Source organism: Oratosquilla oratoria, chromosome 18 (assembly GCF_046742065.1).
Source record: "Oratosquilla oratoria isolate Oo_2021 chromosome 18, ASM4674206v1, whole genome shotgun sequence".
NCBI classification, from domain to species: Eukaryota; Metazoa; Arthropoda; class Malacostraca; order Stomatopoda; family Squillidae; genus Oratosquilla; species Oratosquilla oratoria.
This window is the reverse complement of record NC_134794.1, coordinates 65,679,623-65,704,333: the sequence shown is the minus strand read 5'-3', so window position 1 is coordinate 65,704,333 and position 24,711 is coordinate 65,679,623. Positions and strand designations below refer to the sequence as shown.

The 24,711-nt window shown below is 36.4% G+C and overlaps 1 protein-coding gene and 1 long non-coding RNA gene across 12 annotated transcripts in view; one reads left to right on the top strand and one right to left on the bottom strand.

Moving 5' to 3' along the window:
- The first annotated feature begins 2,652 nt into the window (after positions 1 to 2,652).
- The window catches only part of LOC143035347 (uncharacterized), a 234,328-nt gene continuing 212,269 nt past the window's right edge, over positions 2,653 to 24,711 (top strand). For both annotated transcript variants that reach the window (XR_012967317.1, XR_012967316.1), the window contains exon 1: positions 2,653 to 2,726. This is a non-coding gene — a long non-coding RNA (uncharacterized LOC143035347). The remainder of the gene's footprint in view (positions 2,727 to 24,711) is intronic.
- LOC143035346 (inositol hexakisphosphate and diphosphoinositol-pentakisphosphate kinase 2-like) overlaps positions 15,232 to 24,711 on the bottom strand; it is a 247,704-nt gene continuing 238,224 nt past the window's right edge. For all 10 annotated transcript variants that reach the window (XM_076202325.1, XM_076202328.1, XM_076202329.1 and 7 more), the window contains one exon: positions 15,232 to 16,296. In XM_076202325.1, the coding sequence (XP_076058440.1) occupies positions 15,242 to 16,296 (1,055 nt within the window). In that variant the 3' untranslated portion in view covers positions 15,232 to 15,241. The remainder of the gene's footprint in view (positions 16,297 to 24,711) is intronic.

Genomic DNA, 24,711 nt, shown 5'->3' with positions numbered 1-24,711 from the left:
TGGCCAAAAACATGATTCCTCCCACCTGTTTCTAATTTCTGTTTTTAATCCAATAATTACAACCCATGTCCAACACTATTTGGTGGTACTGGAGCTCTAAATTCTATCTCCACAATTCCCATTATGTCTGGTTTTTCTTCTGACAGGTAATCATTTAGTTCACTTAATCCTAAGATTAATCTATCTATATTAGTATAAGCCATTTTCATTTTTTTTTCTTCTCCGTTCCATTTTCTTTTCCTTTTGTTTTGCTTATCTTGGTGTACCATTTCCTCAGCTTCATGTCTAACACTCTCTAGAACTCCTTGCTTTCAGTCTCCATTGTTTTCATGTTTTTTTTCTTAGCTTCCTCTCTTTCCTCATCATTCATTTCTTTTTTTTTACCCAAATACTATTGTAATGTTCACTCTTTGCTAACTTACCTGATTTTGCCAGTATATCTTCTGCTACCATTTGTGATCTTATTTTTATCTTTAATTAGTGGTAGATTTCTTTCTTTAGAATATTGTCCCATTTTATATACTTCCTCTATTTCTTTTTCTACTTTATGGTCATCATCTAGGACTTCTTTTAGAATTGTTTTTGCCATTTTTTCTTTTTCTCTCAAGTACCCGACCTAACCATGTTTTTCCTTTAGCCCATATACTACAATACACTTTTTTCTATCCACTGTATCTCCTACCCAGTTTACTTTTCAATTACTTGAATAATTGTGTCCTTTGCATTTTCCTGTTTCTGTTGTTGAATTTTTTCTTTAAAAGCTATCTCTTCGTTTTCTGTTTTCATTCTATTAATTTTCTGCAAAATTTCCTCACCTAAGTTTTCTTCAATTCTTTCTGACGTTACCAGTATTTTGTGATTTACCTTTTTTTTTTTTTTTTTATTATTCTCGCTATTGGTAGTATCATTGTTTTTCATCTTTTTATTTTCACATTGAACCTCATTTAGTTCTTTTTCTAATTCACTCAACTCATTATTTATTTTGGAATTCTTCTTCTTTAGTTTGCATACCTCTTTGTTGACTTCAAAATAGTTTCTCCTAAAAATCACAATCTCTTTCCTTAGTTCCATGAATTCTCTCTCCCACAAGTTTCTATTCATTTTCAACTCCCTTTCCATGTCTATGATTCAACTCAAATTTCTTTTTTCATACCTACCAAAACCAGAAAATAGGTCATTGCCATACAATCTACCAATCCCACTTGGGGTCTCAAAGCCTCTATTTACATTTAGTTTTGGTATAGTGCCCCCAGAGAGCTTTGCATTTATGTCAACATTTGAATCAAAATTGTCACCACTTTCCCATGATTCACCTGTATTCCCTTGCATTTTCTCACTATAGACACTTTCAACATTGCACAGAGATCATTTTGGGCAACAACAAGTGTTCGCCCTCCCACTCAATACAACCCAGGCCTCTTGCTTTCCTTGCACTGTTGAGAATTTTCATCTTATTCAGCAGCCTATGGAACTCTAGTTGACAGCTATTGAGAGCTCGGTGTGTGTGTGTGTATGTATGTATGTATATCTATAATATATATATATATATATATATATATATATATATATATATATATATATATATATATATATATATATATATATATACACATACATATATGCATGCGTTGTTAAAGTCAACAGCTGTGATAGCCTTATTCTTTTTATAGAATTTCTTTTCTATGTTGTGCACCAATGTGCAGTCGTCTGGATGCAGATCTCTTAGTAGACAACCACACATTGGTGCGCAACATAGCAAAGAAATTCTATAAAAAGAATAATGCTATCACAGCTGTTGACTTTAAACAATGCATGCATTATTAATGGCCTACTTCCAAATTATATATATATATATATATATATATATATATATATATATATACATGTACACATACATACATCTACATTCACTGAATAATTATAATGCATTAAAATATGAAACTGCATAATTAACTAAAGGTGTATTATGTACTGTATCTACTATACAGTATATTTCTAATACAATAATAAGCTGTACTATTTAATTTAATCATAAATTTTCATCTACTAGCTGTTTAATTTTCTATCAATCCATAATAATTGAGAGACACAGGAGTTATATAATTAGGAAGTTAGAAGTTTATAACTAAATCATTATTATGTGACCATTTAGTCTGATAAGACTCATAATCTGGCATGTATCTGGCATGAAAGGTTTCATAAAATCAATGGTGTACTGTAACTGTATACTTCCCCAACATGGTTTCTAGGCCCTTTCCATTTTTCTTGTATAGTCTTACCGATACAAGTATTTAATACATTCCTATGTGTTAGACCCATCTCTAATATCAACAAACACATAAGATCTAATCCTTTGGGGATAACGGCCAAGTTTTTGATTATACAAACCTACAGTCCTATAATCAGTATCAAAGGCACTCCTTACCATTTATAAATCTGTCCTCCCCTTTCCAAGGAGCCTGCTTATATGTACAACACTACAAAAATCACAGCTCAAGACCCATTTTTTCATAACCTAAAATAAAAAAAAATACACTTTGCTTATATTTCTTACAGATGTACAGTACCTAGTTTCCCATCTATACAAAGAACACCATCTATGCATGAATCAGTGTCAGGCATTAGTGTACCTCTAAATTTCTGTCATCATCAGGTGACTCTATTCAGCTGAAATGATGACTGCAGCCATGTTCTGTTCAACCTAAAGTACCTCAGCCATTTATTAGGTAATATGAGTTTACATTTTTTCTGCTTCCTGATTATTTCATTCACCTCATACACTTCCCTTGACTAGCAAAATATTAACATTTTAGTTTTACACAAGCCCTTCCTGTAAGAGGGTCTTCAAGAAAGCAAGCAAAAGTTGTGGTTTTAAAACTAAAAGAACTCCATATGCCTGTGCTCTATGTGATGTAGGTTGGCATTGAATAAATGAATTAGGCCCTAGATATCTCTATCTGCTCTCACTCTTATTCCACCTATTCTTTACATGAAAAAGTTGACAATCCTGTTGCTTGTCTTCCATTAAGCTGGTGACTCAAAAATAGCCCTAATTTTGTGTGCAGTGCACACTGGAGTCCTTCGATTATTTCTGGATGAGCTCCAGTTTTGCTGCTTGTTGCCATAGGGCTATGAGTTTCTGAGACAATAATTATATATCTTTATCTTTTAACTATAATGATCCAATGCCTTTAACTAGATGATACAGCTTTATACTTTAATAAGTATTCACATAAAAATATATTTTCAATGAGCTGACTGGTCTGTTATGTAAGATATACAGCCCATATATATGTATTATATATATATATATATATATATGAGGCAGTATCTACATTTCATTGTTTTACTTGGGATAATACTAGCACCACACAATTAGCATCAGAGGCAGCTCAAGAAATCTTTCCCAAACTAGTGCTTTTAAATAGAAATTCCATGGCCAAAATCATCTTTCCATATCTTAATGACATATATTTTTTTCACATTTCTTAATAATAATTCCAATTTCATAAAAGAAATAAATGAACAAATAAATAAATCTGTCCTAACCAACAATAGGTAATCCAGTTATCTTGATAGTAGTGAGGAACTTCTCTGGGTAAGACCCAAGTTAGTAGTAGTGAAGGCCCTCCAGAACAGACATCACTTCATTCTCGTATGTAATGTCACCTGGAAAGGCATCAATAAACATATGAGCTATGTACAGGCAGATGAGGATCAGGTAGGTACAGGCTACTTAACTGGCATACTATATCCTTATGCCAAAGTGCCTGGCCCATTTTCAATAACTCATCCTACCCTGTCACAGTGTGTTGAGTATCTATCCTTTTAATGATGTACTGAAATACCATTACTTATGGATTTCTAAAACTAAGCATAATGATTAATTCAATCAATTTGATTGTACATACACATTTCAAAATAATCATAAGTTAATTTTCCAAATCACAAATTTATTTATATGAATCAAATTAGACACTGGTCCAAGGACAATGAATACACTACAATCAAGTGTGGCAAGCTTCATGGAAGCTCACCTGCAGAGAGCAATACTAGTCATTGGGAAAAGGTCATTGGTATATACATACAGAACATGCTTTCTCTGCTCCTTGGTAGCTAAATTATAATTTGGATGTTCTCCGAGATTTAGATATTTATTTCTAAACAGCTTGATGGACCAGTTGTTCTGCCGATTTATTTTCCTATTATATTTGCTAACAAGTTTTTGCTTATCTGCATCTGTCATGAGGCAGAGCAGCTGGATTAGCACAAGGAGAAACTAAACCAAAACACAACTTATGAGGAAAGTGGAACATATATGAAAATATGTTCATGAAAATGTAATTATCACAGACATTATCTAAAAATTGACATTTTAATTCCTTGCACCCTATGATACCCCTGATAGACTTTAGTCTGGCTAATGCCAGGTAATTCTATTTAGTTGAAGATAGGAAGATGGTATCAAGGATTGAAGGGGTTAAGATTATCTTTTATTACTGCCTTAGATTCAGTAACACCCTTGATGGATGATTTATATTTCACTGAGGGTAGAACCCTGGGTGGAAGGGAGTTAATTGTGACAGTTTTATTCAGCTAAAGGCAGATGCCCAGGCTGAAATAGTTAAGGCTGTCTCAACATTTTCAAGCCAGTGGTGGTAAGACCCTGGACTGACTTGGTTAATCCTGAGAGGAACTTATTCTTTCTCAACAGATCCTGACAGGAACTCTCTCAACACATCAAAATACACTCCAAATTTTGTTCTGACTAGATTTTGTTTCTACTTATTAAGACAAACTGTTTTACTATGGGGGTAGACAGATTACATTGACTTAGGACCTCAATTCATCAAAAATGTCTTATTCAATTCTGACAAATGACAAATAATCTTATCTACTCATGGGACATGACTCTGCCCAACAGATACTTTGATCCATCAAGACTTCACAGTCTGTGGTCTGCCCTTATACTAAATAAAATCATCTGAGTTTTACCAGAATGGAAAAAGATAAATGACGAATCAGGACTGACCCCCTTTAATCTGGGGTCTATCCCTAAGCTCAATAAAGTTGCTACACATTAGAATATAATGACTAATTATGTTAATGTTTTCTAGATTAAGTGGAGCTTCAGCTTAGGTTTATTTTCATTCCATGTTCAGTTCCAAAACATTTTCATGAGCTCAGGAAAACCCCATGAGACATTAGAGGATTAAACTAATTTTGTTTACTTTTTAAAGACTACGTTCATTTCTTCATATCTATTGTGGCTTGTTCATTTCTTCATATCTATTGTGGCTTCTGCCAGTTGATTTTTAATCAGGTAAGGAAAACCCTTTAAAAGTTAAAGGATTAAGACATCTTAACCATCATGCACTTAGTACACATTTTGACTATGAGGCAGGCATATACACAAATACTTCTTTATGCATGCATTTTTGCCAAATTGAACTGCTGTATATAAGGCAGGGGCTTGCTTTGTTAGGAACTATTCCAAACTCCATTCATGCATACCTTAATAATTTAAACCATGAGAGCATAGCATAAATTGCAGCATATAAGTAAAAAAAAAAAAAAAAAAAAAAAAAAATTCTTGAAAACTAAAGGTAGACTTAGATGGTAAGGACAAAATGCAATGCAACCCTTTACCAGAGTGGTCAACCAGTTGAGTAGTACTAACAATTGCTGTGCATGATTTATTATAACTCCAGTAGGTTAACACATATATTTCTATTTTTTTTTCTTACATGAGCAGAACTACATAAACATTTTCTGGGCCTTCAGCTTAGTTTACATGACTAAGCTTTTTAATTCACACACTATAAAAAATTTAGTTTAGTTTTAATGCAATTAAACTCACCATCCCACTCCCATACAGTGGAAAGTGAGAAACCCCTGATAGAGCAAAGCTGTCATTTTATCTTATCTCATTTTAATTAATGTTTTTTTTTCCGATGTTGAACCACATTCCCCCCTGGACAGGGCTCTTGGGAACCAATGTGACATAGCCAGTAGTGGGTCCCCAGAATCAGACTCATGACCACCTGCTCATCAGTTTGAGATAGTATTCACTGGGCTACCGTACAGCCCTGTTTTAATCTAATAAAAAGCAAAATTCTTTAATTTTTTTTTTATCTTAACATACTAACACACAAATTAATAAAATGAAATAGTAATAGAAATTCAGTCTCAATATATGTAATATGGCCTTATTATATGTTTTTGCCATAGGTTACCATAGCCTTTCCTCATTTAGGGTTATTAGGGAAGTTTGGGCCTCCACATAATTTATTGTATGTTCATAGACTGACCTTTCCAGCAGGTATAGACCTAACCTAAAATTTTAAGTTCAAAATCTGAAAGTTGACTTACAGGCTTGTTTGACTTTAATGCTACAATTTATGGTAGATCTAATATCAAATATTGAATAAATGCAGCCCAAGGATAGAAAAATACACAAAAACATTGAAACACTGCTGAAGAAATTTTTGAGACATACAAAAAACATAAATGTTCATCAAAACCTTGAATTTGATGAACTGAAACATTACTCAAGAAGGGTATATGTGTGTGTCATGGTATTCTCTCCTCCAGTCTCTTATGAGTCAGGGAAAAAAATCCCTTGCCCAAATGAGGTCCCTGGGAGTGTGTGGCTAGTGAGGGGGGGGGGATCTGGTGTATTTACCGAGTTGTATTATACAGGAAGGGAGCTATGCTCATGGTGACCCACCTTTTTATCTTTTGGCATGAAGTTTTTTCTTAAAGTCTTGAATAGTGTTTGCACACACTGTTTCTTTATCTAGTTTATTCCAGGTATCCAGTACTTCTATAGTTATCCTTTTTGAGTTTCTTTTCGTGTCTTCTTGTTTTTCCATTGTCCCATTTTATTAAATCATTTCTATCTAGGATTTCCATTCCTTTCATGATTCTATAAATAGTCAGCAGATCTCCTCTTTCTCTTCTTTGTTCCAGAGTTGGTAATTCCAATTTGGACGATCTTTGTATGTTAATTTGGAGAGAGGTGGTGCCAACTTTGTTGTTGCTCTTAATATTCTTTCTAATTTCTTTATATTCTCTTTAGTATTGGGTGTCCATAGTGTTACTATGTACTCCAGTTTTGCTCTTATTGAGGTAACTACTGTTTGACAGTTGAGATATTGGGCACATAAAATTACTTCTTTGATGGTAAATATCATCCCAAGTTATGGCTGGTCAAATTTGTTGTAGACTGTATTTAGATGAATCTTAATACTCAAGTATTCACCTAATTTACTCAATTGTATTTACCTAACTGCAGTATACAGGTAAGAAACAATGGTCATAGGGTCTCATCTCCTCATTATCTCACTTCCTAATTTATTAAACCTAGCCTCAAATTCATGTACAATTCCAATTTGGTTTATATCCTTAACTCCCAATTATCATGTCTAGATTTAGATTTATGTATTTTTCCAGCTTGGGCTTTATCATCTGAGTTATTCTAAATATTTGTATCTGTAAGAAAAACTGTATTTTTTCATATCCTTTAGATATATAGTCTTTCTTAATTTGTTCTCATGACCTTTTAAAGCCTTCCTATCCCTCATCAAGAGATTCTGTCAATGTAATCTATCCCCTTTAGCAACCTGAATACTGTAATCATATTACCTTTTTCTCTTCCATCTTTCAAAATTGTCAGACCCTGTAATTTACCAAGTCTCTCCTCATATGGTTTACCTGCCAGTTTGGGATTCAGTTTGGTTACTACCCTTTGTATTCTTTTGATCTTGCTTATATCCTTGACTCTATGTGGGAACCATAACCCCGATGCATATTTTATCATTGGACAGATCAGGGTTTCTACGAGTTTTTTCAACATCTCATCAATATAATGAAAAGCCATTTTTAATCTTTTGCAGCAGTCTTTATGTCTCTCCTACAATCCTGCTGATATCTCTATCAGGTGACAGGGTTTCTATGAGTTTTTTCATCATCTCATCCATATAATGAGGTGACAGGATGTCATTTATCATCACTCCCAAATCTTTCTCTTTTTTTTGCTTTTGTTATGGGTTCAGTTCCCAAGAAATAGTTTGAAGATGGTCTTTTGTAGCTATTGCCAATTTCTAGTACTCTGGTAATGAAATTAATTTTCCATTCTCAACTCCATGCAAAAAGTGCCTAGATATTCTTTTTGCAATATATTAGTCCTCCCTGTTTTTCACTCTTCTCATGATTTTTTGAATCATCTGCAAACATGTCATAGTTTGTTGTACCTTACATCATGTCACTGATATAAGAAACATTATTGGTACTCACATTGCCAGTCAATGATACTGGTCTGTATTTCAATGGTTTCTCCTCACCTTCTGGTGAACAGTCTACACCAGAAGGCGTGTAGCTGCAGCCAAAGCCACCACCTTTACCCTATGCATTTCAATAGTTGGGGCAGGTAACAGCCTATTCTATCTATATTCTGAGAGCTTTTTCCCCATTACAAGAGAGGTAACCAAGTCAGAGGCACGTACCTATTCCCACCCATTTCACTCCCCTCCCATCTCAGCTCCACATGGATGACGGGTCATCCCTGCATCTGCCAACTGCCCTGGGTCAAATGCAATACAGCAAGACCCAGTACATCCATAGCAAGGCTGCTTCACTTAATTGGCAAGTCCCCCCTTTGAGCTGTGTCAAAATATCATTCACACATAAGCACCTTCCTTGCATAACAGTATCATCCATACACAGTCACTCTCCACTCATCCCTATCTCCTGTCTTCTCCCTTCCTTGCTCAACAGACATTCCCCTCTTGCTCAATGCCCCCTTCACCTCATCCATCCATCTCATCCTTGGTCGTCCCCTCAAGTTCACTCCCTCCACCTCTGCCTTCCACACCTCTTTTACTAATCTTTCATCACTCATTCTTTCCATGTGTACAAACCATCCTAATAATCTTTCGTCAGCTATCTGCCATCTTTTCCACTCCTGCTCTCCTCCTCGTTTCTCACCCTATCCAACCTAATAACCCCTACCATACTTCTTAGACATTTCATCACAAACAGATTTAAAATTTTCCTCTCTGCCTCTCTAAACTTCTAATTCTCTGCTCCATGTAATGCCATTGGCACAATCACCCCTTCATACAATCTCCTTTTTGCATTCATTCTCAGCTGCCTATTTCTCATAACACTTTTTAATCCCCCAAAGCATTTACTTGCTTCTCTCAATCTACACTTTACCTTCACCTCCACTCCTCCCTTTCTTGCTACATGTGACCCCAAATACCTAAAGCTATCCACTTCCTCCAGTCTCTTTCCCTTTAGATTTACTTCCAACTCACTGCCACCCTCTACCCTTGTAATCTCATCACCTTACTTTTACCCACGTTTACCTTCAAATTTCTTCAATTGTATATCTTTCTAATCTGTCACTAACTCTCTTAATGTTTCCTCTGATTCTGCCACAAGTGCAGTCATCAGCAAACAACTGGCTCACCTTCCATTTCTCTCCATTTTCTTTAATCATCTCCAGTTCACTACCCAATGCTTTGCCTTTACCCCATGCACTATATTCATGTACATTGTTACCATGTACATGTGTATGTGTACATGGTAACAGTCACTGCTAGAAAATGGAAAGAAGTATGGAATTTGAACCCACAATTAAGTGAATGAAAGACCTGTATGCTTGTGATTATGCCACTAGCCTACTTATTCTCCTTTATGAACTGGTATTATATTAGCTCTTTTCCAGTCTTGTAGCACTATCCTTTCCTTCAATAAATACATAACTGGATTATGAACCTTGTCCACTAATTGTTCTCTGCATTCCTTAAATATCCAATTTGAGATATCATCAGGCTCAGGACCTTTTCTCATATCTACATTTTCCAAGTTTGTGTGTTTCCTTTACTTTCACATATATTTCATATAGCCCAGTGTATTACTGTTTACATATACTTTTCCTTCCTCTACTCAATTCTTTGGCTAAAAATGACTGAAAACTTCCATTCATTAGTTCAGTTTATGTTGGTGCTTCTTTAGAAAGTTTTCTATCTATTGGCAATTTAGAGATTCCTCCAGTATCAGAGTTTACCATTAACAAACCTGAAAAATCGTTTAGGCTCATCTTTGCATTTGTCACTAATACCTTTTTCAATTTTCTTTTCTTCCTCTCTATGGATTACAATGTAATATCTATATTTTCAAGCCTTTCTGTAATCTTCCATAGTCTTGTTTTTTCTATTCTTCCATCTTTCCATATTGTATTTCTGGCTTCAGTGGACATTTCACATTTTTTTTAAACCAGTCTTTCAACTGAGTTTTCTTTCCACTAACTCTTGGTACATATTTGTCCAAGCCAAAATTAAATATACTTGTAAAGACTACATTCTTTCTAAGCTTCAGTAGTATTTATGAATTCCTTTCAATTTGCTTCTTCAAAAAACTTTTTCACATTGGGGAAAGTTGACCTCCCAAAATTGTATCCACCTTGCTTGTATGATTTATGCCTCGGTTCAAACACCACATGGTCACTCTTTCCTATTAGATACATGGAACTCAAAATTTAAATACAGTCAGGTTCCTTGGTTAGTAGCAGGCATATCCTATCATGAAGTCTCTTTTATGAAGTCCTTCGACTTAAATCTTAAAATTCATTGCTTCAGCCTTTCTTTTGCTTTATTAACTCTTATAATATTTTATAGATATCATCCCACCTCCCATCTTATCTTTTCTATCTGATCTTCAAACTGTATCTACTACTTGTGTGTATGATATAAGTGTGGGCTTTTGCTTGGCCACTATCCCTGACTATACAAAATATCTGAGACAGATATCCACAACAATAGCAAAAAAATATCAATGAGGAACCGTCAAAACTAGACTTAATATTAACTTCTGAACCAGATATTGTGAACAAAATGGAGTATAAAACACCAATTGGAAAGAGTGACCATATACTAATAGAGTTTGAATTAAAAGAACAGAACAATGTAGACAGGAATGACAAACACAGAGAAGGAAGATTAATGTACCGGGTACAACAAAATGGATTTTGTTAAACTAAGAACATTTTTCCAAAATACAAACTGGGATAAGTTCTCTAAGGAAGAAACAAAGATGGAAGACAAATGGAACATATTCAAAGAAAAGTACAAGGAAGGAATTAACAAATATGTACCAAAAAAGAAACAAAAAGAGATTTACATAAAGTGTTGGTTCAACAAAAGGTGTAGTGAGGCTAGAGACAGGAGAGACAAATCCTGGAAAAAATGGAAAAAAGAAAAAAAGAAAAAAAAAGAAAAAAAGAAAAAATCCAAATGGCATATATAAAACTTAGGAACGAATGTGAATATATGCAGGAAAGAAAAAAGAAATTATGAAAAAGATATCATAGACAAATGTAAGGACCAACTAAACTCTTTTACAGATATATAAATGAAAAACTAAAGGATAAACATGAAATAGTGAAATTGCGTGGAGATAAAGAATATAGAGATGACACAGAGATGGCAGAAGTTATGATAAGACATTTTAAATCTGTTTTTACAATTGAGAACTCACAATCTTGGTAAGATGGACAACAAGAAAGATCACCCACGATGAAAGAAATAAAGGTAACACAAAAAGAAATAAGAGAACAGATAAAAAACCTAGATGTCAGGAAATTGTATGGACCAGATGGAATCACAACTTGGATACTGAAAGAGTGTATTGATGAACTAACAGATAAACTACACAAGATAATTGGGAGATCATGCACCACAAACCTAATCTGCTTTTACTATGAGATTAATTGAGATAACACAAGAAAGAGATGGCTGGGCAGATTGCGTATTTTTGGATTTGCAGAAGGCATTCGACAAAGTACCACATAATGAATCAATAAGAAAAATTGAAATAATAGGAGGAATACAGGGTAAACTGCTGGAATGGATGAAGGATTTCTTAACTGGGAGAAAAATGAGAGTGGTACTTAGAGACAAAAATTCAAACTGGGAAGATGTGAAAAGTAGCATCCCACAAGGATCTGTACTGGCTCCTTTAATGTTTGCCATATATATAAATGATATGGATGAGGGAGTAAACTGTTATTTGAACTTCTTTGCTGACGATGCCAAATTACTCAAGAGTAAGAAAAGAGGAAGATTGCATATCGCTACAAGAAGACCTAGACAAAATATGGGAATGGAGTTGGAAATGTGAGATGAATTTCAACATTAAAACATGTAGCATAATGGAATTTGGAAAAAGTCAAAATAGAGTATTGGACAGTACAAAATTGGAAATAAAGAAGTCAAAAGAGTCGATTCATAAAGGGACCTGATAAACATGTCAATAAATTATTTGGAGATACTTATAACTTATTGAGGTCAATGAAAGTGGCCTTTGACTACAGAGATGAGGAGATGGTTAAAAAAATAGTTGTTACTCTGATAAGACCTAAACTAGAATATGCTGCAACACTATGGGCACCATAAGAAAATTAGAAAGAATACAAAGAGCAGCGACAAAGTTGGCGCCTACACTGACAAACCTGACATATGAACAAAGATTGGAAAAATTACATCTGTCATCACTGGAACAGAGAAGAGAAAGAGGCGATTTGTTGACCATTTTCAGAATTATGAAAGGGATAGAAATTCTTAACAGACGACTTATTAAAGTGGGACAGAAGAGAAACAAAAGGACACTAAAAGAAACTAAAGAAAGACAGCTACAGAAGAGACCTGAAAAAGAATAGCTTCCCACATAGAGTGATCGATGTGTGGAACAAACTGAACGGAGAAACAGTGAATGCCAAAACTATACACGATTTTAAGAGTAAACTGGATGTGGAGAGATACAAAAATGGGTCACTATGAGCATAGCTCTCATCCCGTAAAATACTAGGTAAGTATCCCTAAGGGGCCTATTATCTGGGATCAAAAGATTGTAATGGAGCCCCCCCTAAGGAGCAATATCCTCATCCACATCAATCAACCTCTCTACATTAAACACCAAAGCATTCACATATACTGGTGACTTACTAATATCCCAGAACAGCAAATACAGAACAGCTGCTAAAAATCCAAACATACAGACAAGCCCAAACAGTGGCTATGACAAAATGTAATGAACTCCTTCCATCAGAAATCATTAGTGATTTTGATCATCCCAGGTAACCATTAATCAAAGAAACATCCAACAATGAATTAGTATGTCTCCTTCCACTGGTCAAGAACTTCAAAACCCTGGGTCTTACTTTTGATAACCACATTAGCTTGACAATGTCGTGGTACCATTTTGGACTGCTAATTCAGCAATCCAAGTATAAATCTCAACCAAGGCTGAAAAATTTCAGCATCACTCCACTGTGAGCCAACACTAACTCTATTAAGCAAAAGTTTGAGGTGTGTTTGTGTACTTACCTAGTTGTATCTTACAGGAAAGGGAGCTACACTTGTGGTGTCCCGCCTTTGTATCTCGCAGTGTCTAGTTTGTTCTTAAATTTGTGTATGGTTTTAGCACACACTATAGTTTCATCCAGTTAGTAAGTCCTCTCTATCAAGTATTTCTGTGCCTTTCATGATTCTATAGATTAGGTTGCCTCTCTCTTTTCTTTGTTCCAAAATCAGTAACTTCAATTTAGCCAGTCTCTCTTCATATGACAAGTTTGAAAGTGCTGGGGCCATTTTTGTGGGTGCTCTCTGGCTTCTTTCAATTTTCTTTATACTTTTTTTTTTGTACTGGGTGACTATAATGTTGCAGCATATTCCAGTCTAGGCCTTATTAATGTAACTAATACTTTTTTAATAATTTCTTCATCCAAAAAGGTAAACACCACTTTTATTGACCTTAGTAAGTTATAGGATTCTCCAACAATTCTGTTTGTTTATCAGAGGACAAGTTGTTTGAAATAATTACTCCCAGGTCTTTTAAAGATCCCACTTTCTTTGTCTCCTTAGTTCCAATTGTATTCCTGATATTCTATTTTTTACTTTTTCTAAACTCCAAGACAAAACTAGCCACTGATGCAAATAATCCCAGATTCAATCACCATACAGAAGACAATAAACACCTCATCTTACATTGCCATATCCTAGCCCTACACAGACAACAAATGATCTCCCCTATGAGTGACTTATGGGCCAACCCAGTGGCTGTTGCTGGCCTCCTGAAGGCTGTGGATCTCTGCAAGAAACCTTGGGCAACAGAATGTTTGATATTGGATCTATGCATCATCTGCAGTATGTTAGTGTAGGTTGTCATTCTTTCCATTATGTCATTTGCATTGTTTGACTTGGCCACTCATCTATTCACCTACACAACCCTCATTTTTTTTCTCTGCTTATCTAAATAATACTAATACTATTTTAACCATTCTCATTTATCTATTTTTGTTAGCATCCCCTTATTCATTGTTACATCCTCTTCAAATTTACCTGTTTTCTGTCAATCACTACATCTTGAACATTCAGTCATTGATATCATAGCCAATTTCAAGGTAGGAGGAGAAGAAACTTTAATCCTCCAATAAGTCAGAGGAGTCATGATTATCTTAATGATTTTCATATATGCAAGAATCACAAAAGGGTAAAGGGTATACATAGCTACAAATCCATAAAAAACACTACACATGCAAAGAAACACAGACATATAAATAGTTTAATATTATATTGAGCATATAAGAACAAGAAGTATAAATGAGAACAACTAAAAGTCAGTTCTTACTTGGTGGAGAGATGTCGAAGTACAGTCCTAGTGACATCTGAGATGCTACACAACACACATGACATCAGAAGGCATATGGCAGGTGTGACATCAGATGACAGCAGACACCAAATCAGTGGTGATGTTGCAGTGACACAAGCTGACAGGCATGATTCAAAACAGACACGGAAAGCAGCTGCTTGTGCTGATCAGAAATGCCACCTCAGTGGGCCACAGTGAAGCTGCTACTGTCAAAGTGCATCAGGAACATCAGGCATGAGTCAGCATTGATGGCACTGAGGGACCTCAAAGGATCTCTATCAGAAAGGCAAGGATGGAGGAACTTGCATTTCATGTATTTACACATCAAGTGCTAAATCTAACCGGAAGACTAGCTGATGAATTTTAACCAACAGCACAGCCATAATAACCAAGGCTGTACTACTATAATGTCTACTTTTCATTTTTCTTTGTCACAATGGAAAGCATAAGTCCTCAAGGCATGATGGTGTGTCTTGATGTTATATTTACTTTGTTGTTCAAGGTAATATTTATGTTGCTGCTGTTACTACTCTAAATGCTGACTGTGTTGTGGTTGTTGTTGTTGCTGTTGCTGATGATGTTGCTGTTGTTGTTGTTGTTGTTGGGTTTGTTGACACTGCTGTTGCTCAGGTTGAAGTTGCTGTAAGTTTTGCAGTTGTAGATGTTGCAAGAAGGAGGTTTCCCCATCCTCGCACTCAATAACAGACTCTGCTTCCGTTTGTGAATACGAACCAAAACTTTCAGACCCCTCTGAGGGTGAGGCCAAGCCACTCAGGTTGTTTGGGCTCACATCACCGTCGTCATCTTCACAGCAGTTGTCATCACCATCCATCTGTCCTCTTGGTTCCCCAACATCCTCATACTTATTCCCGTCTCTACCACCATTACCTACAACACTGCAACCAACACCACCACTACCTACACCACTGCTACCTGGAGGAGACAACATTGAGGAGGGCAAGTGTTGTAATGTTTTGTCCAAAAGGTAGGTGCACAGTAGGTCTGGAGGGGCAACAGGCAAGGAAGAAGGAGCTTTGGAAATACAAGCAGTGGCTGAGTCAGGTATGGTTTCAGGGGCTGCAAAAGCGGTGGCTGAAGGAAGCTTGACATGAAATGTCGTGGCAGCAGCAGTACTGAAGCAGGGACTAGAAGTGGCTGCAGCAGTAAACTCAGTACCCATGGTCATGGTGGTGGCACAGGTTGTCTCAAAAACAGGTGTACTATCATCATGTATGACACTGGAAAAGCTGTCAGGATCTAGCATGAGCTCAGCTCCATGAGTACCACCATCATCCATAGTGAAGTTGCTGTCCCCACCTCCACCACACTCCATACTAGTAACTGAAGAAGTGGTAGAATGATATGGAGGCAAAGCAGCATTGGAGGTATGAGAAGGCAGGGCAGTGGCGAATGAGGTAGGGCCGGGTTGGTGCGTGGAGGTGACGGAGGCGCACGAGGAAGTCAAGGAGGACGCAGTGGCATCGGAGGAGCGGTGGTGCGAGAAAAAGTCTAAGGTGTTCATGTTGGGGGAGGATGGGCCTGAAGACGACACAAACGAGGGCGGACCGGACCAGCCCACACCTGCGGCACAACCAGCAAACAATATCAGCATTCAAAACAACAATGGAGATTGATCTACTTTCAGTCTTTACCTACTAATCTCTCACCTCTTCCCCCCCCTTCCCAGAATGTGCTCTTTTCCTCTCACACTACTATACTAAAAGCTCTCATGCAGGCGCACCTTCCTCCATCTTTCATTAACTTGTATTTCACCAAGGAGTTTTGACGTAATTGACACACAACAAATAACATGGGTGCTGGAATGATGAATTATTAATAGAAAAATCAGAAATGTTTTGTAGAAAACAGGTATAGGTATGTGACAGTAATATCTGCATGTATTTAAGTCCCCACCACTTGGTGTGCTCAATGTTATCATCACCAATGGGAAACATGTGACTGCCAAGGGATGTGTCACTTCACTTACGGTAATGCTACTTTTCATGGTTTCCATAGGCGAGTTCCCGTGCGGTCACCCTACTTTCCCATTCCAAACAACTCTTGGATAGATTGATTGGCTTACTCCAGCCATGAGTTCTGTGGGTTTTCCCTTTGCCTCTTCCACTGAGGCTTGTCTCTTGTGGACACAACCCTGAGAGTGGAATCAACATCAAGGAAGTGTGCCACATGCCCATTTAGCTGGAGTTGATATTCATAAATTATGCTGGTCAGAGGTCTTGATTGAGTATCATGGAGCAAATGTTGATTTGATTCAGTCATACCAGCAATGCCCCATAATTCTCTATTGGCACATGGGACCAAAGATACTGAGATTTCTTTTCTAGTAAGTATTCAATGTCTATGTCTCACAGCTATACAGCAGGACTGGGAGCACAAGCAACCTAAAAATTTGTATCTTAAGTCCTGCATGAATATTAACAATGCCATATGAACCAAAGAATCAATAGAAAAAATGTAAATGGTCAGGCACAGCCCTCCATTCTTGCATCTGGTACAACTAAAGAAAAACAGTCCCAGCCAATTTATCTAATTTTTTTTCATACTATTGTAAGCTGGTTATTTTGTCTACTACCATAATTTGTGGTACTTTGTTGTATTGTGTGAAGATGTGAATCAAATATTCATGTTACGCAAATCCACACTATGTAGAACTTACCTATCACATATATGAAGGGACTGGTATATTCAGAGTCATTTTAGTGAGAAAACATGTTACAGAGTAAACCAATTGTACTTGTATTTTTTACCCAATTGTATTTACCTATTTGTAATGTATAAGTGAAGCCTTCATGGAACAATGGGTAACATTTCTGTCTCAAACATGGAAAGACCATGTTTGATCTCAAGGATATGCTATGTGATTGTTCAAGTCAAGTATGACTGAGCTGTTTACACTAGTTTCAGAATCCTTTCACAACCACTGCCATTCCCATATGCTTGACACCTCACACATACTTCATATCACCAATACAACTTTACCAAGTCAGATTAAGCCACAGTGGTGAGGTTCAGAGGATTGTCCCTGAGGAGATAAGCTAGCAATCTTGTAAAGGACCTTCAAGGTAGACCACTCTAACTTTCAAGCTACACTATTGAGGTCTTGTTTTTTTATCTCCACCAATAAAATTTAGCCTTAAATTTGTTGATTGGACAATTTACCTCTTTTAAGCTGATCAGCAAGATGATGCACTTATGGGAAAATGCTTCTTGATAGCTATCATCCACATGATCCTTTTCAAAAATTTCCCTTGACCTTGTGATACTCTCATACCAAACCAAGAGATCTATCAATTTTATCCAATGTATGTGTGTAATGGGAATGTGTGAGATAGGGTGAGGAGGTTCTTGTCCCATACCCAGTCACTACCTTTTGTGCATAATAGCTGATTGGTGGATTGAATGGTGGGTAGGTATATTCTCATTATCTTTGTACACCCAATTCTGCTCAAAACTTTTGCTATCACATTTCTCAGCCAATGTACTTACAAAGCTGCAAGATAACCAATATCACATCCCAAATACTGGCCATCATGCCTGAGTGTTTGTTCCACTATCCCCAAGAGCATAGTGATTCATAATCTGGATGGTTGTGATGTTGGGACATCAAGGGTGCTGTGATTGGTTGCCTGCCACCTGGACCTTCCTGCCTCACCCTCATCCAAGTGCATGTTGCCTCTAAGAGAAATGATAGCTCCCTCAATCACTGTTACTTGCCACTCTTGTTTTTTGTCTTTTGCTCATTCGCTCTTGTTCACTCAAATCATTTTCTCTGATAAATGGAATAGAGAACTATGCAAATTTATTTGCAGATGATGCCAAGATTATACAAAGTGAAAAATGAAGAAACATGGAATTAGAAACAAAGAGGCTGGGTAGAGAGTGGAGAAGAAATAAGGAAAGATGAGGTGAGAGCAGTTATTAAAATGATGGGAGAAGGTAAGTAAAAAGGTGGTACAGTGATGGTGGACTGGCTGGTGAGGTTGTTTAATTTTTGTCTACAAGAGGGTGGGGTGCCAGAGGACTGGAGGAGTGCATGTATAGTTCCATTTTACAATGAAAAAGGGACAAGTGTGAGTGTGATAGTTTTAGAGGGATCAGTTTGTTGAGTGTAGTTAGGGAGGGTTTTGATTGAGAGGGTTAGGAGAGGAACAGAGGGAGTAATTGGTGAGGAACAGTGTGGGTTTAGGACAGGTAGAGGTTGTGTGGATCAGATTTTTGTGGTAAGGCAGATGTATGAGAAAACTTTAGAAAAAGGTAAGGATGTTTTTTGGGCCCTTAATGATTTGGAAAAGGTTTATGACATGGTAGAGAGGAAGACACTGTGGGAGGTATTGCAGATATATGGAATAGGAGAAAAGCTGTTAACAGCAGTCAAAAGTTTTTATGAGAGTAGTAGAGCCTGTGTTAGAATTAGAAATGGAGAGAGTGAGTGGTTTGAGGTAAAGGTGGGACTTCACCAGGGATGTGTTATGTCACCCTGGCTGTTCAATTTATACAAGGATGGGGTGGTGTGGGAGGTAAATACAAGGGTAGTGGATCAAGGATTGGAGATAGTTACAGAAAAATGGAGAAAAATGGGAGATAAGCCAGTCATTGTTTGCTGATGACACTTTACTTGTAGCAGGATCAGAGGAGGGATTAAGGAAGTTACTGACAGAGTTTGGAAAAGTGTGTGAAAGAAGGAAGTTAAAGATAAATGTGGGTAAACGTTATGTGATGAGATGTACGAGGGGAAACTATGGTGGCAAATTGGAAATGAGTATAAAGGGGGAGAGACTGGAAGAAGTGGACAGTTTTAGATACTTGAGTGTGAATGTGGCGGGAAAGGGAGGAATGGAGATGGAAGTAGAATGTAGATTAAGAGCAAGTAAATACCTTGGGGGATTAAAAAGTGTAATGAGAAATAGATATTTGGGAATAGATGCTAAAAGGAGACTGTATTTACCTAGCTGTATTTTGCAGGAAGAGAACTATGCCCGTAGTGACCCACTATTGTATCTTTCCGCATCCAGTTTTTTCTTAAAATCATGTATAGTTTTAGCACTCACTGTTTCCTCATTCAGTTTGTTCCAGATATCTATCACTCTGTGTGGGAAGCTATTCTTTTTTAGATCTCTTCTGTAACTGTCCTTCTTAAGTTTCTTCTCGTGTCCTCTTATTTTCTTCTGTCCCATTTTAGTAAGTTATCCCTATCAAGAATTTCCATCCCTTTCATAATTCTTTAGATGGTTAGCAAATCACCTCTTTCTCTTCTTTGTTCTAGGGTTGGTAAATTTAATTTATCCAATCTGTTTGTATGTCAAATTGCAAAGTGTTGGTGCCATCTTTGTCATTGCTCTGATTTCTTTATAGTTAATGTTTTTTTTTTGTTTTGTTTTTTAGAACTAGGTGTCCATAGTGATGCTGCATATTCCAATTTTGGTTTTATCAGTGTAACTAGTATTTTCTTTACCATTTCTTCATCCATGTAGTCAAAGGCTACTTTCCTTGATCTTACCAAGTTGAAAGTTTCTCCAACTAATTTGTTGACATGTTTGTCTGGTGTCATGTCATTTGAGATAGTTACTCCTAAGTCCCTTTCTGAGTTTACTTTTTTTACTTCCTTTGTACCAATTTTATATTGACATGATATTCTATTTTTGCTTTTTCCAAATTCCATTATACTACATTTCTTAATGTTGAAGTTCACTTCACTCTTCTGACTCCATTTCCAGACTTTGTCCAGGTCTTCTTGAAAAGATTTGCAGTCTTCGTCTGTACTTACTCTCTTTGTTAGTTTCATATAATCTGTTAAGTTCATATAACATTCCATGCCTTCATCCATATCATTTATATAAATAGCAAACATTATTGGAGCCAATACAGAACCTTGGGAGACTCTTATATTATCTTCCCAATTTGAGTTCTTCTCTCTAAGTACCACCCTCATTTTTCTTCCATTCAAGAAATCTTTCATCCATTCCAATAACTTTCCTTGTATTCCACCTATTTGTTCAATTTTTTCTTAGTTTTTTTGTGTGGTACTTTGTCAAAAGCCTTTTGTAGGTCCAAGAAAGCACAATCTGCCCATCTGTCTCTTTCTTGTATCATTTCTATTAATCTTGAGTAAAAGCATATTAAGTTTGTAGTACATGATCTTCCACTTCTAAAACCAGATTGTTTAGGATTTAACATTTTGTTCTTTTCCAAATGTTTAATGCATTTATTTTCAATAATTTTTTTGCATATTTTTGCTACTGTGCTTGTAAGGGGTACTGGTCTATAGTTTGTTGGCTTTTCTTTGTCTCCTCCTTTGTATATTGGTACAGTATTTGCATTTTTCCAATCTCATGGTACTTTTCCTTCTTTGAATGAAAAGTCAATTAGATTTTGTATTTTGTCTGTTAGTTCATCTATACATTCTTTCAGTATCAAGTTTGCAATTCCACTGGGGCCGTATGACTTTCTGATGTCAAGGTTCTTTATTTGGTCCCTTATTTCTTTCTGTGTCATCGTTATTTCTTTCACTTAGGGGATCTTTCTTATTGTCCTTCATCCCAAATTTGTGAGCTTTCAATTGTAAATACAGACCTAAAATGCCTGGTCATAACTTTAGCCATTTCTACTTCTTCTATATATTCTTTATTTCCTTTGCAGTTTCACTATTTTGTGTTTGTCTTTTAGTTTGTCATTTATGTATCTGCAAAATGGTTTGGGTTGGTCTTTGCATTTATCTATTGTATCTTTTTTGTAGTTTCTTTTTTCCTCCCTGCATATATCTACATATTCATTTCTCAGTTTGATGTATGTTTGCCATTGGGTAATTTTTTTTTTGTCTTTTTTTCCATATTTTCCAGGCTTTGTCTCTTCTATCTTTAGCATCACTACACTTTTTGTTATACCAACACTTTATGTAAACCCTTTTTTTTTCTTCTTAGGTACATATTTATTTGTTCCCTCCTTGTATTTTTCTTTAAATATTTTTCATTTCTCTTCTTTGTTTCTTCATTTGAAAACTTTCCCAGTTGGCATTTTGAATTTTTTTTTTCCAAGTTTTACAAAGTCCATTTTGTTATACATTAATTTTCCTTCTCTATGTTTCTCATTTCTTCTCACATCATTTTGTTCTTTAAGTTTGAACTCTATTAGTATGTGGTCACTCTTTCCAATTGGTGTCTTGTAATTCATTTTGTACATGATTTCAGGCTCAGATGTGAACATCAAGTCTAGTCTCAATGGTTCTTCATTGCTTCTATATGGTATCTGGTATTTTCCTTGACCCATTGAGTCAATGTATAATCAATGGTCATATCCAGTAAAATGTTGCCCCAGAGTTCCTCTCCACCTTTTATTTTCATTTCTTCCCTATCTATTTCCTTTGCATTAAAGTCACCCTTAATTACTCTGTTTCCTCTATCTATCAGTAACTCAAGTAATTCATTCTTTGTGTCATCCAGTAATTTGAAATGATTGCTATCAGACCAAGCCTGTATTTTGGGGGGCACATATACTATAAATTTTCTACTTTTCACTATACTATTTTCAAATTTAATCGTGATCATTTCCACATTACCTTTTCTATCATCTTTTTCACATTTAAGCCCTTTCTAGTCAATAACATGACTCCTCCCCCCGTTTATCCATTCTATTTTTCACCCAGTGGTTGTATAGACCTTGTCCCACCATACTTGATGATATGGGACCTTTCAATTTTGTCTCCACAATTCCCATTGTGTCTGGTTTCTCTATTAACAAATAGTTGTTTAGTTCATTTATTCCAGAAATCATACCATCCATGTTTGTGTATGCCACTTTTCATTTTTTCTTTTCTTCTCTTTTTTGGTTTATGTTTTCTTTTTTTTCTGATGTACCATTTTCTCAGCCTCAGATCCAGTGCTCTCCAAAAATACTCATTTTTTTCAGTCTCTGTTCGTCTCTCATTTTTTCATTAGCTTCATTTCTTAGTGCCTTATCTTTCTCTATTTCTTCACCATGCATTTCCTTTTTTATCTACACATTTTTGTAATTTTTGCTGTTAGCTAGTATGAAGGAATGATTGTGCTGATAGCACTGTATTGGGCAGAAACATGGAACATAAGATAGGAAGAGTTTCAATGTGTTTAAGATGAAATCCCTGGGAAGTATGGTAGGGGTTACTAGGTTGGATAGAATGAGGAATGAGGAGGTAAGGAGGAGAGCAGGGATGGAAAGGGAGTTGGGAGATAGGGTTGATGAAAGAGTATTGGGATGGTTTGGACACATGGAAAGAATGAGTGAAGAAATAGGTGTGGAAGGTAGAGGTGGAAGTAGTGAATGGGGGGGGGATCAAGGATGAGATGGATGGATGAGGTAAAAGGGGCATTGGGAAAGATGAGAATGTGTGTTGAGGAAGGAAGGGAGAAGACAGAAAATAAGGACGAGTGGAGAATGGTTATGTATGGATGATGCTGTGATGCATAGGAGTGGGTAGGGGATGGGGGGATGAGGGAGTATGTGTGAATGATATTTTGACGCACCCCAAAGGGATTTCTCTCCATCTCCTTTTCTGCATGAGGGGACAGAGAGGAGGTTGCTGATTTAATGAAGCAGGCTTGCTGTGAATGTGCTGTGTCTTGTTACATTGCTTCTGACCCTGGGCAGTGGGCAAGATGCAGGGATGGCCCATCATCCAGGAGGACCCAAGAATAGGGGGAGGGAGGGGTGGTGAATGGGTGGGAAGTATGTGGGGGTGAAATGGGTGGGAGTGGATTTATGCCTTTGACTTTGGCTACATCCCTTGTAAGGGGGAAAAGTCCTTGGTATATGTATGAAAAATGTAAAGGATTGTAAACTGCTACAAGAAGACCTGGACAATGCTTATGAATGGAGTCAGTAGTGGAAGATAAACTTCAATACAAAGAAATGTAAAATCTTAAAATTGGGTCAAGGTGAAAAGACCAACATAAAGATATAAAATAGGAGACAAGTTCATATTAAAGACAAGAAGCTGTTTTGGGATTTTAAAGAGGGATGATCTGTTGCCAGAGAGTCATATAAAAAGAATAATTGAAGAGACTTACAAGTTGCTGAAGAATGCAAGAGTGGCATTTCATTACATGGATGAGGACATGAAGATGAAAAAAAAAATATATATATATATATATATATATATATAATAATAATAATGAATAATAATAAAAACAAAAATAAAATAATTGAATACATAAATGAGTAAATACAGCAATAAACAATAAAAATATATAATATATATAAATGAATAAAATAAAAATAAAAATGAAAGTTTGATATTTCTCACTCTGGAGCATATAGTAGATGTGGTCACCACATCTACAGAAAATACAGAGGGGAACAACCAAAAAGACCCTAATGATAAGACATATGAAAAAAGACTGAAAAAACTGGAGTCTTCCTACATTGAAAGAAAGAAGAGAGGTGATATGGTGATATCTAGATCAGAAGAAGTTCTATTAAAAACATGTAAAAATAAAAAATGAATGACGCGGCCTTGCTGTGGATGTGCTGTGTCTTGCGACACTGCTTCTGACCCAGGGCGGTGGGCAGGGTGCAGGGATGACCCGTCATCCAGGAGGTGCTCAGATGAGAGGGAGGGTAGGAGGGGTGTGGAGAGTATTTAGGGATGAAATGGGTGGGAGTGTTTTTATGCCTTTCCCTTTTTGGCTACCTCCCTTGGAAGGGGGAAAAAGCCTTGGTATATGTATGTATGTATGTAAAAATAAAAAAGAAATATATAAATAAATAAATAAAAAAAGTGGGTGGGGAGAGCAAACCTGCTGGTGTGGGGTAAAATATCAACAAGAGGTCATAGTAAAATGTTGAAAAAGCGGGATGATTTGACATTAGGGAATATAGCTTTCCACATTGATCCATGGATCTATCTATACACCAAAGACTTTTCTCCTCTGGCGGAGGTAGCCAAATTGAAAGGTACATATCCACTCCCATCCACCACCTTTTTCTCCCTCTCATCTTAACTAC